The sequence below is a fragment of the Coccinella septempunctata genome, chromosome 6, assembly GCF_907165205.1.
Source record: "Coccinella septempunctata chromosome 6, icCocSept1.1, whole genome shotgun sequence".
Classification (NCBI taxonomy): Eukaryota; Metazoa; Arthropoda; class Insecta; order Coleoptera; family Coccinellidae; genus Coccinella; species Coccinella septempunctata.
This window is the reverse complement of record NC_058194.1, coordinates 789152-804463: the sequence shown is the minus strand read 5'-3', so window position 1 is coordinate 804463 and position 15312 is coordinate 789152. Positions and strand designations below refer to the sequence as shown.

The window sequence follows — 15312 nt, the reverse complement described above, 5'->3', positions numbered from 1 at the left end:
TAGTGTACCCAAAATAGAGCATTTATGTTACTCTCAATGCCGGTTGTTAAAACTATGAAACAAGAACTATTATGATAAATATATGATTTTCATTAAGGCTACAGAATATTCTGATATTCAAAGTATTTCTTATCAATATGATAGAAAAATTCGATAAAAAGAACGAATTAATTTCCATTAATTCAATGCCTGTAATTTTGTGCAAATAACACAAACTATCTATAAAGAATAACCAATGAACTGTGATGTCTACAACACATATTACCATTTCAACAATAATATTGTTATCCATTGTTATACTACTTTAACAGTATTGTTTGTTGAAACTCATTTACTGCTACAGTGATAATATTTTGGTTATGTTAATAGTAAACTGTTGTATCGAAAAACATTGTTCAACAGCAAACTTCGTACATAACACAATTCGCTGTTGATTTAACAGTTCTGCTGTAAGCGAATGCCTCGAGCTGATACGGATATACGCGAAGAACAAACGAACGGACCCTGTGGTTGTATGCGCGCGTGTGTCGTGTATACCAGTATACCCAGTATACCTACTGCTATCTACGCAGTCGCAAAGAGTGGTTAGGTACTCTTGAAGTCGGCGTCGTTAGGAATGGTAATTTTAAAGAGGAAAATGAAAAAAATAGTTTTAAGAGAACACTGAAAGTGATTTTTACTAAAGCTGGTGTATACGAAGCTGAAAAGCTCGCGAAGAAGTGCATTGGTAACTAATAAACTAAAAAATTAACTATAAAGGTTGACAATATATTGAACATAATTGCACATCATAAATATATAAATTATTAATGAAAATCGATTTATACTATTGACATACATTTAAGCTTTGTTATGTTATATCTTCTTGATTTTAAATTTTAGATGGAAGAAATGTGGGAATTTTGTTGCTTTTGCATGCAGTTATTGTGCCAACATCTAAGAAGACACAAAGAGTCGGCACTAAAAAATCCTCATAAAATACACGATAAGTGACTCACAGGATGCTTTCATGGTCACAGGTGCCAGTGCAGCGGAAGTGGAAACAAAACTTTTAACTTTAAAAAATAAAAACATGCCCATACAACCACATCTAGTTGTCATTTATGATGATAATGTGCTGAATCCGAAGCAATATCTCGTGTGTTGTGACCAAATCAAGTACACTTTCTTTTCCCCAATGTCGGCATTAAATTGCTGTTTTCAAATTTTCCACACATTCAATTTGAATTACCCTCTAGAATGTTTAGCCGTATGGTAATCTTTACAAATTTATTTTTTTGACATTAAGACGAAGCACGATGTAGTGCTTCCCAATATTAATATGTTCATGAATGAATTGAAAAAAAAAATCTTGGTTGAAAAACCACATTTCATAGATATAGAATGAAGTTTTTCTCTAAATAAGTTCGAATTCATTTAGAATAGTATTATAAGATGAAATATTTTTTTGTTATTTATTTTTTTTTTTTAAATAGAGAATGTTCCTTATATTTTTTATTCTTCGAATAAAGTTGTTTTCATTTCTAAGTATTATGTTTCAATTCAACTGTACCTACACCTTAAAAAACTGTTTTTCTCATAGTGCGAAAGAACTACTATTGACCATCATACATATAAAAAACCGTTTCCAATATTTCACACAGTTTATTAGAAAATCGTCATAACATTGAATTTTGTCCATAGATACTCGTTTAGGAAGCTGATATCTTAGATATATCATAAATTCATGAAATTTTAACGAATACTATTTTTCCACCAGCTTGTTGCCCACTCCTTAGTATTTTTAACACTTTCACTGTTGAAGTAGTAATTGTTTTTTAACAATATAATAAAATATTTTCAATAATGCAAGGAAATACTATTGAGAAAAGCGTATGAATTTGTTAACTTAACTGTTAACTGTTATAATATGAATATTATATTCTCAGAACATAATACTAACACTTTTTAGCGTTAAAAAAATTACTCTTGGCAAAAAGTATGAATTTTTATATTTCACAACTATACTATCCATAGTATAACAAGGACTGTTGTAGAAATCATCGTTTCTTCCGAATATGATAGTAATAATGAATTATTTCGATCAATTTAACAGCATATTTTTATAAATATGAAAGAACATATAGTTTATATTACACAAAAGTATTGTTAGAAACATCAATATTTCTGTAGTAGTTGATAACTAGGCTATTAGCAGAAGAACTATTTTATTATAATGGTAACAGAGAAATCTTAATATTCATCAAGTTTTCTTTCTGCCGATAAGCTAACAAAAGCGCTTTTATTAATTCAAAATAATTTTGGATGGACCAAATAGGGATCTTTATAATGTTGTCTCAACATACAATTTTCGTTATATTTACTAGTACAATTTTCTGAGTGCAGATCTCAAAAAAGAATAAATGTGGATGAAAATCCTGGTGGAGTGTTAATCGGGTGGATTTCAAGATGTTATCTCCGATAGCCCGAAAATTTTTATCCAGTCCACCAGGCTCTGTTCCTAGTGAACAACTATTCAGTAGCGCGGGTTTAATTAACGAACCCTTGCGTAACCGCCTGGAATCAGAAAAGGCTGCAATATTAGTGTTCATCAAATAGATTGTTCCCATTTTCAACTTTAATTACTAGTATGAAAATTAGTTAGTGAAGAAAAATTGCTGTATCATATTAAATACCTACTACTTTTCACTGATAAGAATGTCAATAAATACTTCATAATTGTTTTGATTCTTCATTTATAGATTATATTTATATTATTGATATAAGATGTTGAACATCCGCATCCGCTTCCGCATCCGCTGATGTGAGCCTTCAAAAATCCGCATCCGCATTCGCATCCGCGGATGTGAAAAAATCGGCATCCGCAACATCCCTGGTAGGGACTGTCAGGCGATTATATTTTGAACTCTGCACCTACTGATCTACTAAAAGTTGTATTTGATATTTATAGTTTTCTAGAGAACTATAATTGAACTTGAACGGGTGATATATCAAACTTTCTGAATTAATTAAAATATATGACAGGTTTTTTATTTGGGGGGAGGCTTTTGTAGTTTTTGGAGCATATTTACATAATTTTGTTGTTTTAAAATAATGCCCTGTATACGAATTTTCAGACATATTTTATAGTGTCATAAGAGGGAGGGTGAAGCTTCTAAGCCCCCCTCACGCTATGCCAATGGTCAATATTTTATTATGCAAGAGGACAAACCATTCTTTTTCACGTTGAGGAGCGTCTTATTTTTTGTGGCATCTGGGTTTTAGGAGAGCTGAAAAATATAAGCGGACACCCTGTATTTGCTTATTTTGAGTTCCATAATTTTGCATCACAAACAACTAGTAACTTTGAAACCTTCTAAACAACCAATATTTCAAATTTCTATTTGCTAATATTGAAGCGCGCCATAAACATCTCACAAGATGACGTCATGCGCGGATCGGACGAATTTGGAACCGCTACGTATATCTGTTCTTTTCATTGTATCGTGTCAGAAGACAACTACAGATTTCATAAAGATGAAGTTACTTGATTCGAAATGTGCAAGTGATGGCGGTGGGATGGCGCTAGCAGTCCAAAAGAAGAAATCGTCACGCAGTTTTGACAGACCGAAATCAAAACTATAGATAAACACTATAGATGGGAAACTCTAATTTTGTTACGAAGAAAAGCGCCATCTCTTAAACGTCAGCAAACTAATCTCGATTAATTTGTCGAGAGCGCTCTTTACGCTTTGATAAGGTAATTTTATTTAATTTTTTTTTGGAGACAACTATGTAACAAATAATACTCTGAGTTCATACATACAATTTATTAGATGAAATGTTCACATATGATAATTGAAAAACAATAGAATATATGATTGATAAACAAACAAAAATCAGTTAAATGAAACTTATCTATCTTTTATGAGCTGAAATACTTCAAATTTGGACAAGATTTCAAGCGCTTCATGAGAAAATCATACCTCTTCTTTGGTACTACATCCTACGTAATCAGAAAAGATTTATTCTTCGAATTCCTCATAGTCCGGCTTCTGAAGAATTATGCCAACCATAACTCTAAAAGGAACCATAAGAACAGGCAATTTTTTCTCTCTTCTTTCACTTTTACTCGTTGCTCTTGAATTTAGGTACACAACAATATTTCTTCCCAACGAAAACTTGTAATAAAATGAACAAACAAACTTGAAATCGAATGTTGATCATTTGACATATCAATTTCACACACAAGCGCAGAATCAAAGATTAACTTAGTCTATGCTACAAAGTCACTCTAGTTTATGCGCAAAATTATCAGCGTAGGAAACTAACATTTTTTTATATTAATTCGCTGACCTTTCAGAGATGGCAGCAGTTCATTCGGTTCACGTCATTACTGAGGGAGTTTCACCCCCCTGATCAAAACATAACCAAAACAAACATCGCGGAAATTACCAAGTTAGAACAACAATAAATGATATTATTTGCTGGTATTGCAACGAAAAAGGACATTTTCGCAACCAATGCTTGAAGCTTAAACAATCTGAGAATAATAATACCACCAATGATAAATCTGAACAAAAGCATTTGTTTAGTGTGGTGTTCAACACTGGAAAATTCAAGCCAACTGACTGGTATGTGGATTCTGGAGACTGTTGTCATCACGCGACAAATGAGAAATTCATTGTCAACAAAAGGAAACCTGATGTATCAGAAATAATGGTTGCAAATAAAGAAAAACTGGATGTTGTATGCATGGGTGATTTGGAACTGAACACAGTTGCAGATAAGCAGTGTAAAACAGGGGCGGATGGGACCGCCGGGAAAGGAGCTCTCTATTTTGTTGAGTTTGTCTATGAATATCTCGATGATGGCCAATTCGTAGCGGGGTTATTCTTCGACCTCTCTCGGGCATTTGACAGCCTCTCTTTCCAAGTTCTCGTCGACAAATGCTATAGTTTAGGTTTTAGGGGTGTGTGTTCCTAAATTGGCTCTCCAGTTATCTCGAGGGTAGAATATCCGTCAGGACGGCCGACTTCCTTTCAGATAAGCGTGAATTGAACCACGGTGTACCACAGGGTTCGGTTCTGGGACCGCTTTTGTTCCTTATTTTCATCAATGACTTACCGTTTGAGGAACTTGGTGGTGAATTCTTTTGATATTCCAGCCGCATTCAATGTTATCGAGTTGGTTAGAATTCTATTTGCGGATGATACCTCGATACTGGTTGCTGCGCGGACCTTTGATGATCTGCAGAAGCTGTGTCAACGGTTGGTGCGGTGCTTCGTCGATTGATGTCATTCTAATGCCCTGATGATAAACATCGAAAAAACCCAGTGTGTTCATTTCACTTTAAGTAATAGTGAGCAAAAGCTTGTCATACACCATCTTGATGTGACTATTTTGTCGGCTGAGTACTCAAAATTTCTGGGAATCTATATCGATTCCAATCTGAGATGGGAAACACATGTGGATCACTTATGTAAGAAACTCAATAGTTCATATTATGCGATAAGTAGAGTCAAAAACTCACTTCCCCCAAGTTGCATCATAAATATATACTACAGCCTGGTCTACGGTCACTTATCTTACAACATCATGCTCTGGGGTAACTCAACTGATGCTGAAAGAGCATTTATAATTCAGAAGAGGATTTTACGGATGATCTTCAATGTTCCTCCGAGATCCTCTTGTCGTCCTATATTCAAAGAGAATGGTATTCTTACAGTGGCTTGCATATATTATACATTTTTAGATGTCTGGTTTATGTGAAGGAGAATGAGAGCGGTTTCACAAGACTTTCAAGCTTTCATAGCTACAACACCAGAAATATGGTGAATTGTTCCATATTCCAAAGCATAAACCACCAGGTTTGAATATGCACCCACATATCAGTGCATCAAACTTTTCAATCATCTTCCTAAACGCGTTAAGTCTCTAGAGTTGAAAGAATTTAAAAAGATAGTTAAGAATAAACTTGTTGAGCAATGTTTTTATAGCGTAGCTGATTATTTTCAGTTATAATTTAAATGTAATTGGAGTTATTATTGTTATTGTGTAACTTTTTTTTTGCTGACCTGTCCTGTACATATTTGTATATGTGTCTGAAAGGATTAATAAATATTATTATTATTATTATTATTATGACTTTAGCCTTGCGGCTTTCACACTCCTCTCCAGAGGAAAATTCACTTATCCCAGATATCTCAGATATCAAAAGGATTAAGCTCTGTTGGAGCCCTTTCCAGGTTTTCGGGCTCGTGGTGGTGGTCGGGTCTGGGTCGTTCCTCGGCTGCCTGCCGCCGGTTGGATTCCTGCTCCACCAGCATTTCCTGGTCGGAGCAGATGGTATTCCTCTGCATTTCCTATGTAATTGCGTACAGTTCTCGCCGTTCCGAGCAGTATCGCCTTCTGCATGACTCAATAGATATTTTCGTCCAATTGAAGTTTCCTCAAGTTCTCCAATAGTTTCTTCGGTATCAAGCCTGTAGATGAAATTACAATAGGGATGGTCTTGATATCTTTCAGCTTTCACAGTCTTCTGATTTGTTCCTCGAGATCTCTGTATTTTGAAATTTTTTCAGTGTGCCTATCTAGAAGATTGTTATTATTTGGAATCGCCACATCGATGAATAGTGCTCTGTCCTCATCCTTATTGAGCAATATGAGGTCTATTGTGGGTTATTTTCCGGTCTGTCAGAACCGTGCGATCCCAGTAGAGCTTGTGATGTTCATTTTCCAACACAGCATCTGGATGGTAATTGTAATAAGGAACCTTTTTCGAACTTAGAAGTTGGTGTTTTAGTGCCAATTCTGTTGAAAATAACAAAAATCTATTTACCAAGCCAAGAAATGGTAGCTGATAATCTGACGAAACCGTTGTTGGTTCGTAAGAATGATAAATTTGTGCGATATTTAGGTTTAGGTTAATTTTTTTTAAGTGGAGGTGTTGAAAATAACAAAAATCTATTGTCCTTTTACTAAAGAAGAACTATGTATTGTTTACATTCAAATCTTAACTCATATGTACCATGCGCATATACATTCCGTACTGTCCACGAATATAGGGGCCGTATCAGTACCACACAGCGATATTCTAGAATAAGAAGTATGTTCACTCACATCACTCATGTGAACGAATTCAACGAATATAGATATAAGGTTATTCAGTGTTTTTTATTCAACTCAATTCACAAGTAGATCGAGTGAAAAATATCACAAGATCGAACATGGTCGCTTCGAGCCCGATATGAACTAAGCGATATCAAACTCAAACAACAACTCAGGTCCTTCGAATCAAACAAATCATACATCATTTAAGAAACCATTTCCAGTGCGAATTAGTGTTTCCAAATCAGCTGATCCAGTTTTGTGAACCTGCAGACAACACGGTACCCATCAACAAGACAGCAGCGTTCCCATCAACAAGACAGCAGCGTTCCCATTCATCAACCACATTCATCAACCGACGAAAGCATTCTCAAAACTCGAAGTGTTTAGCAAGAAATCTCAAGTAAGCCTTCCCTCTTTATTTTCCGAATTCCTTGATTCATTCTGAATTGCTTATTATTGCATGTTATAGATTCTCATTTGTCAAAATGTCTGAAGAACAAATCAAAACCTTACATTTCAAACGAGGTAGTATCAAAGCACAAATCACGCGTTTTTCAAAATTTTTAGTAACCATAACAGATGGTAGTAATTTAGAAGAGCTAAATACACGTTTAGAAAAAATAGAACCGCTTTGGAATCATTCAAATGATATTCAAACTGAATTAGAGTTCATTGATAAAAATACGACAACTGAAGATCATCTTTCTGAAAGAACTGAACTTTAAAATTCTTATTTCAAAGCTATTGGCCAAGCGAAGAGGTTGATAAAACAATTTACACCTGTTGATATATACTCTTCTTCCAGCACCAACAATTTCCAAAATAATTTCAATAGTTCGATAGTTCAAAATACAAATTCAAAGCTACCAAAATTAAATTTACCTGAATTCTATGGAGCATATGAAAAGTGGCTTCAATTCTCTGATACATACAAAGCAATGATTCATAACTGCCAATATATCAATAAAATTCAAAAGTTTTGGTATTTGAAATCTTATATAAAAGGTGAAGCTGCAAATGTTCTGACAGCTTTTGAAGTATCTGAAGCAAATTACGATAAAGCGTGGGATCTCCTCTGCGAACGTTATCAAAACAAACGAGTCATTATTCAAACTCATTTGAATGTCATAACTTATCTTCAGAATGTGCAAAAAGAGTCTCATATTTTACTCAGGAATATAATTGATACTGTCAATCAGCATCTCATTGAACGATGTTTTAAAAGTCGGTCCCACGATACAGAACGATTTTTTTACAATAGTTATTAGGTTTCGAACTTACAAGTACGTGGTGACAGCTGATATAGAGAAAATGTATCGAATGGTAAAAATACGACCTGATCAGCGGGATCTACAACGAATATTATGGCGTACAGACCAATCTCAAGAACTTTGTCATTATAAGCTAAACACAGTTACTTATGGAACTGCCAGCGCTGCATTTCTTGCTATTAGAGCTTTATTCCAAGTTGCTAAGAAAAATGAAACAAAATTTCCTAAAGCTAGTCAAGTTATCGAGTCCAGTTTTTATGTGGATGACTTACTAACCGGCTTCGATTCCATCGAAGATGGAAAGAAAGTTCTGTCAGAACTAGTGCATATCTTAAGTTCCGCTGGTTTCAATCTAAGAAAATTTGTCTCAAACAATTGCGAAATTTTAGAACACATCACTCAAGTCAAATCTGAATCAACGCAAACCTTTATTACCAATGATAAAACAACTAAAACGCTAGGTTTGATATGGAACTCAGCAGATGATATTTTCAAATACACTGTATCCTATAATCAATCATCTAATGTCACAAAACGCACAATACTGTCAGCGGTGGCTCAAATTTTTGACCCTTTAGGTCTTATAGGACCTTGTACAATCAAAGCCAAAATTATCATTCAGAAGCTTTGGCAACTAGGTTTACATTGGGATGAAAGTCTCCCAGTCAATTTACATTCTGCATGGATCGAGTTCTCTAGTCAAATACTTTATTTACACTCAATAAACGTTGCCAGACACATAATCTGTTCAGATCCTATTTCCATTGAATTACACTGTTTCGGAGATGCTTCGGAAAAAGCTTACGGAACTTGTTGTTATCTTCGATCTGTTGCTCAATTCAACCAAATTCATGTTCATTTAGTTTGCGCAAAATCTCGCGTCGCACCTCTTAAAATGATAACGTTACCTAAACTCGAACTCTGCGCAGCTCTTTTGAGTATTCAGCTCTCTCAAAAGGTTCTACAAGCCATGTCTGATAAAATTGATAACACTTATTATTGGAGTGATTCCAGTATTGCATTAGCTTGGATAAATACTGAACCACATCAACTCAAAACGTTTGTAGCGAATCGAGTAACTGAAATACAGCAGTTTTCAAACAAAAATCAGTGGGGTCACGTTCCCTCAGAATCAAATCCAGCAGATATTATATCACGAGGCATTAATCCAAAGGAATTAATGAAATGCAATTTATGGTGGAACGGTCCTGTTTGGTTATCCCGAGAAAAATCTTTCTGGCCCAAAACCGATATTTTGCCCCAATCGGAAATTCCTGAAATCAAAAAAACTGATCTTACTCTAATCATAATGACAGACTCTCAAGATATCAGTATCATTGATCGGTTTTCTTCACTCACAAAACTCTACAGAGTTATAGCTTTTTGCCTACGGTTTATAAATAACTCAAAAATCTCAATTCCTGAAAATCGTTTCGCAGGTAAACTATCAAAATTTGAAATCGATAATTCTCTTAATACCATTTGTAAACTAGTTCAAAGGAACAGAGTTTGTATCTCTAGAAAAATCCAAACAGATATCCCCAAATAGTAAAATTGTATCTTTGAATCCATTCATGGACAAAAATGGTTTGATCAGAGTGGGAGGAAGACTCAAACATTCCAACCTCACTTACAACCAAAAGCATCCAATTCTATTACCTCATCATTGCAATTACACTAAATTGGTAATAAGACATGAGCATTTGAGGCATCTACATGCAGGTGCTTAAGCTACTCTTGCAGCTGTTAGATCAAAATTTTGGCTAATCAACGGACGTAGCGCTGTTCGAGGAGTTTAACGCAGTTGTGTAACTTGCTTCAGATCAAAACCAATAGAAAGTCGAAATCAAATGGGAGATATTCCAAATTCACGTTTAAAACCACAACGCCCATTTGCAACAACAGGCATAGATTTTGCAGGTCCTTTTCACATTAAAGATGGCAGAACGAAAAATAGAAAAATTATCAAAAGCTATTTATGCATTTTCGTTTGCTTCGTCACGAAAGCAGCTCATCTCGAACTGTCTGAAGATCTCTCGTCAGAGTCATTTCTTAAATGCTTAACCAGATTTGTGTCAGGAAGGGGTGTTTGCACCGACATTTATAGTGATAATGGAACTAATTTTGTAGGTACTGAACGTGAATTGAAAATTGTTTTATCGAACCTCAAGAACAATAGCCAGTTCAATGACTTTCTCAATTTGAATCAAATAAATTGGCACTTCTCTCCACCACATGCTCCTAATTTCGGAGGTTTGTGGGAAGCATGCGTAAAATCAAGAAAATTTCATCTGAAAAGAATTGTTGGTAATTCTCATTTGACTTTTGAGGCTCTATACACTGTAATAACTCAGGTTGAGGCAGTCCTCAACTCCCGCCCCTTATCCCCAATGTCTAATGATCCTAATGATCTTTCACCTCTAACTCCTGGTCATTTCCTTATTTGCGAACCATTGACCACTTTACCTCAAGATGACGTCAGACATATGGCAAGCAACCGCTTGTCTCATTTCAAGAATATTCAAAAACAAATGCAACATTTTTGGCAAAGATGGTCACATGAATACTTGAACCATCTCCAAAAAAGAATGAAATGGCGACAATCTACTCCCAATCTGGAAACAGGCATTTTGGTGCTACTCAAAGACGACAACACAGCTCCCTTATGCTGGAAAATGGGCCGTATCATCGATGTGTTCGCGGCAAAGACGGAATAGTGCGTGTTGTGAATGTGAAAACCGCTAATGGAGTCTTTAAAAGACCAGTGTCGAAGATTTGTGTTCTACCAATAAACTCTTAGAACAATAAATCAGCTATCATTATATTGTTGAAAGCCAACCCTGTCAAGGGGGGCGGCATGTATTGTTTACATTGAAATCTTAACTCATATGTACCATGCGCATATACATTCCGTACTGTCCACGAATATAGGGGCCGTATCAGTACCACACAGCGTCATTCTAGAATAAGAAGTCTGTTCACTCACATCACTCATGTGAACGAATTCAACGAATATAGATATAAGGTTATTCAGTGTTTTTTATTCAACTCAATTCACAAGTAGATCGAGTGGAAAATATCACAAGATCGACCAAACTATGAAGTTCTTTGTTCAACTCTGCCCCATCTGTGTTCTCGTATATTTATCTATGACACCCTGTTTCACCGTTGTATTAGTCTCGTAGTTCCAGTAGAGTCAAGTGAGTATTAAAGCAATTATTAGTCTAGTGCTACACGTGTTTTTGTCCCACCTTTTTTCACCGAATTATAATAGGTTATGGGCCCAGGTGCGTGATCCAGCAAACATTTTAATTTTTCGTGAAACAAAAGTGATCAATAGTTAACACAGTTGTGTAGCAAGACGTGACTTTTTAAAGATAAAAAACTAAAATGGCCGTGAATTACTTTGCCTCTGTGCCGAAATTAATTGGTCGCGATAATTACCAAAAATGGGCGTTCGCCATAGAAAATGTGCTAGTGCTCGAAGGACTGAACAAATGCATAGATGGCAGCGAATCTGACACAGTGTTGTTGTCAAAAGCGAAGGCCAAATTAATACTGACGCTGGAACCTTCTTTATATACCCACATTAGGGAAGCGAAAACTCCCCAAGAGGTCTGGACGAAACTGAGAAACCTTTTCGATGATTGTGGATATAGCAGGAAGATAGGACTGTTGAGAACCCTGATTTCTGCCAGGTTAGAGAACCACGATTCGATGGAAAGTTATATTCATCAAATTGTTGAAACATCCCAGAAATTGAGGAGAACAGGCTTCAAAATAGACGAAGAATGGGTAGGATCTTTGTTACTTGCGGGATTATCTGAAAAATATGCCCTGATGATCAGGGGGTGCAACTTCCATAGAATAATGTTGGTTCGCACAGTCTATAGAGTATGTGCCACTTTGATAGTTACTAATAGGTTTCGAAAGGTAGGTTTCTTCACAGTAATAAGTTATGATGTCACTTTGTCGAATAACCAGCCAATATGACTAAAGAAGAAGAATATAAACTATGTTTCGTTGGTCTATATATAACATTTGGCAAATCGTTTTGCGCAAGTCAAAGTTTGTCGAATTTCAAATTTGAAAATTTTTGATTTTGTTAGCTTTTTGGTTATTGAGAATGCCTTCGAAATATTGTTGTGTTCCTAAATGCTACAATAAAGATGATAAATGGTAAGTTAAATATATTATTGAATCCACGTAATTAGTAAATGCAATAAATCATGTAGAGGAAATTTTGAAAGAAATAATATACTCACTGTCTATGGATTATATGTATATAGGCTCTTACTTTTTTTTAGAAAACGAATTCATTATTTTGAGGATTACAAAAATGTTAATAACACCAGAAGAATGTTTCCTTATAATGTACCTATTCATAAGACAATACTAAGGGAGAGAACTGTTGAATGTATGGCAATATCTATGTACAATGCTCTACCAAAAACTATTAGAATGATCACTTGCGATAAGGATTTTAAGAAATCTTTATATTGTTTTATTTTGAAATCAGAGCCATACAGTTTATCTGAATTCATTTCGTACTGTAGGAGATAGGTATGTTAATATTTGTCTGTTTGATTCCTGTTCAATATGTTTTTTGACTTATTCCATTCTTATATCTTATTTGGTGTAATTTCTTGGAATTAATAAACATATTATTATTATTATTATTATTATTAAACCCATTCATCTGAACATGGCGTCACTTATTTAATTCCTAGCTATAGAATAACAGAAATCAAGGACGCTCAAAAAATTTGGATTGAGAGAATTGGAAATCCAGACCTAGCAAATTTGCGTCATGCATCAAGTGCAAGTATTTGTAGGAAGCATTTTCATGCAGATTGCATAGGCACAGATGGAAAATTGAAAAGATTTGCACTTCCTACACTGAATTTACCAGGTAATTTAATACTCCTCTCTATTATAATTCTTTTTAAATTAGAAGATTTATTTCCAGAGTACGTGAATAGTCGTCTAAATGACGATTTGTTTTCATATTCACCAATTGCATCTAAGCCAGACTCGTCCAGGAAAATGCAAGGCATGTAAATATATTTCAACAAAGCTGAATTTTTTTAAATATTTTCCATTGCATAAAGATTCCATGAAAACCATCTTTTTATTGGACGAGGTACCGGAACTAAAGGTTCACGTTCCCAAGAAGGTATATACCAGGGATGTTATTGGGAACGAATTGGCAGGTCCCAGCAGACATACAGAAGGTTTTTATATTTTCTGTCATTTCAAAATTTGAAAGCCTCTCATGGATGATATTCATTATTGGGTGATATTCATTACTAATGTTTTATATTTTTAGTCTCGGAACTGGAATCAAGTGAGGTGCAGATTGGAACAGAAACCAATCTTATCGAGGATATTCCTACATCTGAAGAGCTTCCTAGTACCAGCTGAGATACAAGAGGTTCTTATTGTTGCTATATACTAAATTGACTACTTTCTTGTTTTGTTTATTCTTTATATAAAATCATTCATCAAGATCATTTTTCAGACTTTGAACCAATAGATAGTTTGCCAAAAATGGTAAAAAGAAGAAGAAAAACTTGTTTTCAAACTGCCCCCCTGAAGAAGCAATTGAAATATTTCCGCAGGAAGGAAAAACAGGCCTGCGCTAAACATCAGAGTATGAAATCCAAGATAAAAGCTCTTCAGGTTTCAAAATATCTGGAGAATCTGGAGAATTTGAACAGAACAACTCAAAATTTCTTTTTGTCTCAAGTAAGAAATCAAAGATTGCGGGGAAGAGGTCGTCGTTTCACTATCGAAGACAAAATTTTTGCACTTTCAGTTTATAAGCAGAGTGGAAAGGGATACAGATATTTGTCCAAAATTTTCAGTTTGCCCTCGAGAAGAACACTATTAAATGTACTCAATGGAATTCCTTTTGATTGTGGCATCAATAGCCAAATTTTTTCGAGCTTGAAAAATGCAGTGGGCAAATTGAAAGTTTCGGATAAATATTGTGTTCTCATGTTCGATGAGGTTGCGTTGAGCCCTAGTCTTTCCTACAATTTTTCCAAAGATTGTATGGAAGGACTAGTTGATTTGGGCAGTGGTGATCGTCGAGAGCAGTTGGCAGACCATGCTCTCGTATTCATGCTGAAAAGTATTAGTGGCCAATGGAAGCCCCTTTGCTATTATTTCGTGCAAAATTCTGTAAAAACCAATGATTTGGTGAAAATTATAAAAGATGTAGTAAGACATGTTCGCCAGGCAGGCTTGCAGATAGTGGCAACAATATCTGACCAGGGAGCAACTGCTATAAATAAACTTATAGAAGCAACAAGAGAATACTGTTTGAGGAACGAAGTGGAGAAAAACCTACAAGGTTATCTAGTGGACAATGATGAAATTGTTCATCTTTATGACCCACCACATCTCCTCAAAGGTATTCGGAATGCCCTCTTGACAAAAGACTTACACTTCTGTCAAGATGGTGTTCAAAAAGTTGCTTCCTGGAAACATACTGTTGATGTCTATGAAATTGATGCTGCAGTTAATATTTACAGTTCAATTTCTAAGCTGACTGACGAACATGTCTTGCCCCATAAAATAAAAAAAATGAAGGTAAAGAATGCAGCACAAGTTTTCAGCCGGTCACTGTATTCAGTTATGAATCTCTTAGTCGAGTCATGCCGAGAGAAACTGCCAACATCTCGAACTTATTTAGATCCCTCGGCGTCATAGACTGCTTCCGCCTTCCTTTTTTTTGATGGACTCTTTGACAGTGTCAATGGACGCTCCCAAAGCGCCCCTAAAGATAAACCCTTGACAGGTGTGGTGACAGCAAAATCCCCCCATGTCCAGTTTTGGTACACCTCCCTCCCTATCCTGGAATCCATGTATTTCATTGAAAGACCTTCCAAAAATCCCGTCGTAACCCCCTCCTTGAAACATTTCATATTCACAGTAAAAGGCT

At 35.4% G+C, this 15312-nt stretch overlaps 1 protein-coding gene across 1 annotated transcript; it reads left to right on the top strand.

The window, feature by feature from the left end:
- Positions 1–12435: 12435 nt before the first annotated feature.
- LOC123315289 lies at positions 12436–13787 on the top strand. Its single transcript, XM_044900936.1, has 5 exons — positions 12436–12542; positions 13094–13275; positions 13333–13416; positions 13475–13597; positions 13693–13787. Exons 1-5 carry the CDS (start codon positions 12490–12492, stop codon positions 13785–13787), a joined length of 537 nt encoding a protein of 178 aa, XP_044756871.1. The 5' UTR covers positions 12436–12489.
- The last annotated feature ends 1525 nt before the right edge of the window (positions 13788–15312 follow it).

What these genes read in the sequence shown, in the direction of transcription:
- LOC123315289 (XM_044900936.1), top strand. Translation starts at nt 12,490, where the DNA reads ATGCCTTCGAAATATTGTTGTGTTCCTAAATGCTACAATAAAGATGAT. An exon ending in TACAATAAAGATGATAAATG is followed by an intron (nt 12,543 to 13,093) that starts GTAAGTTAAATA and finishes TTTAATTCCTAG; the next exon opens with CTATAGAATAACAGAAATCA. An exon ending in TCCCAGCAGACATACAGAAG is followed by an intron (nt 13,598 to 13,692) that starts GTTTTTATATTT and finishes TTATATTTTTAG; the next exon opens with TCTCGGAACTGGAATCAAGT.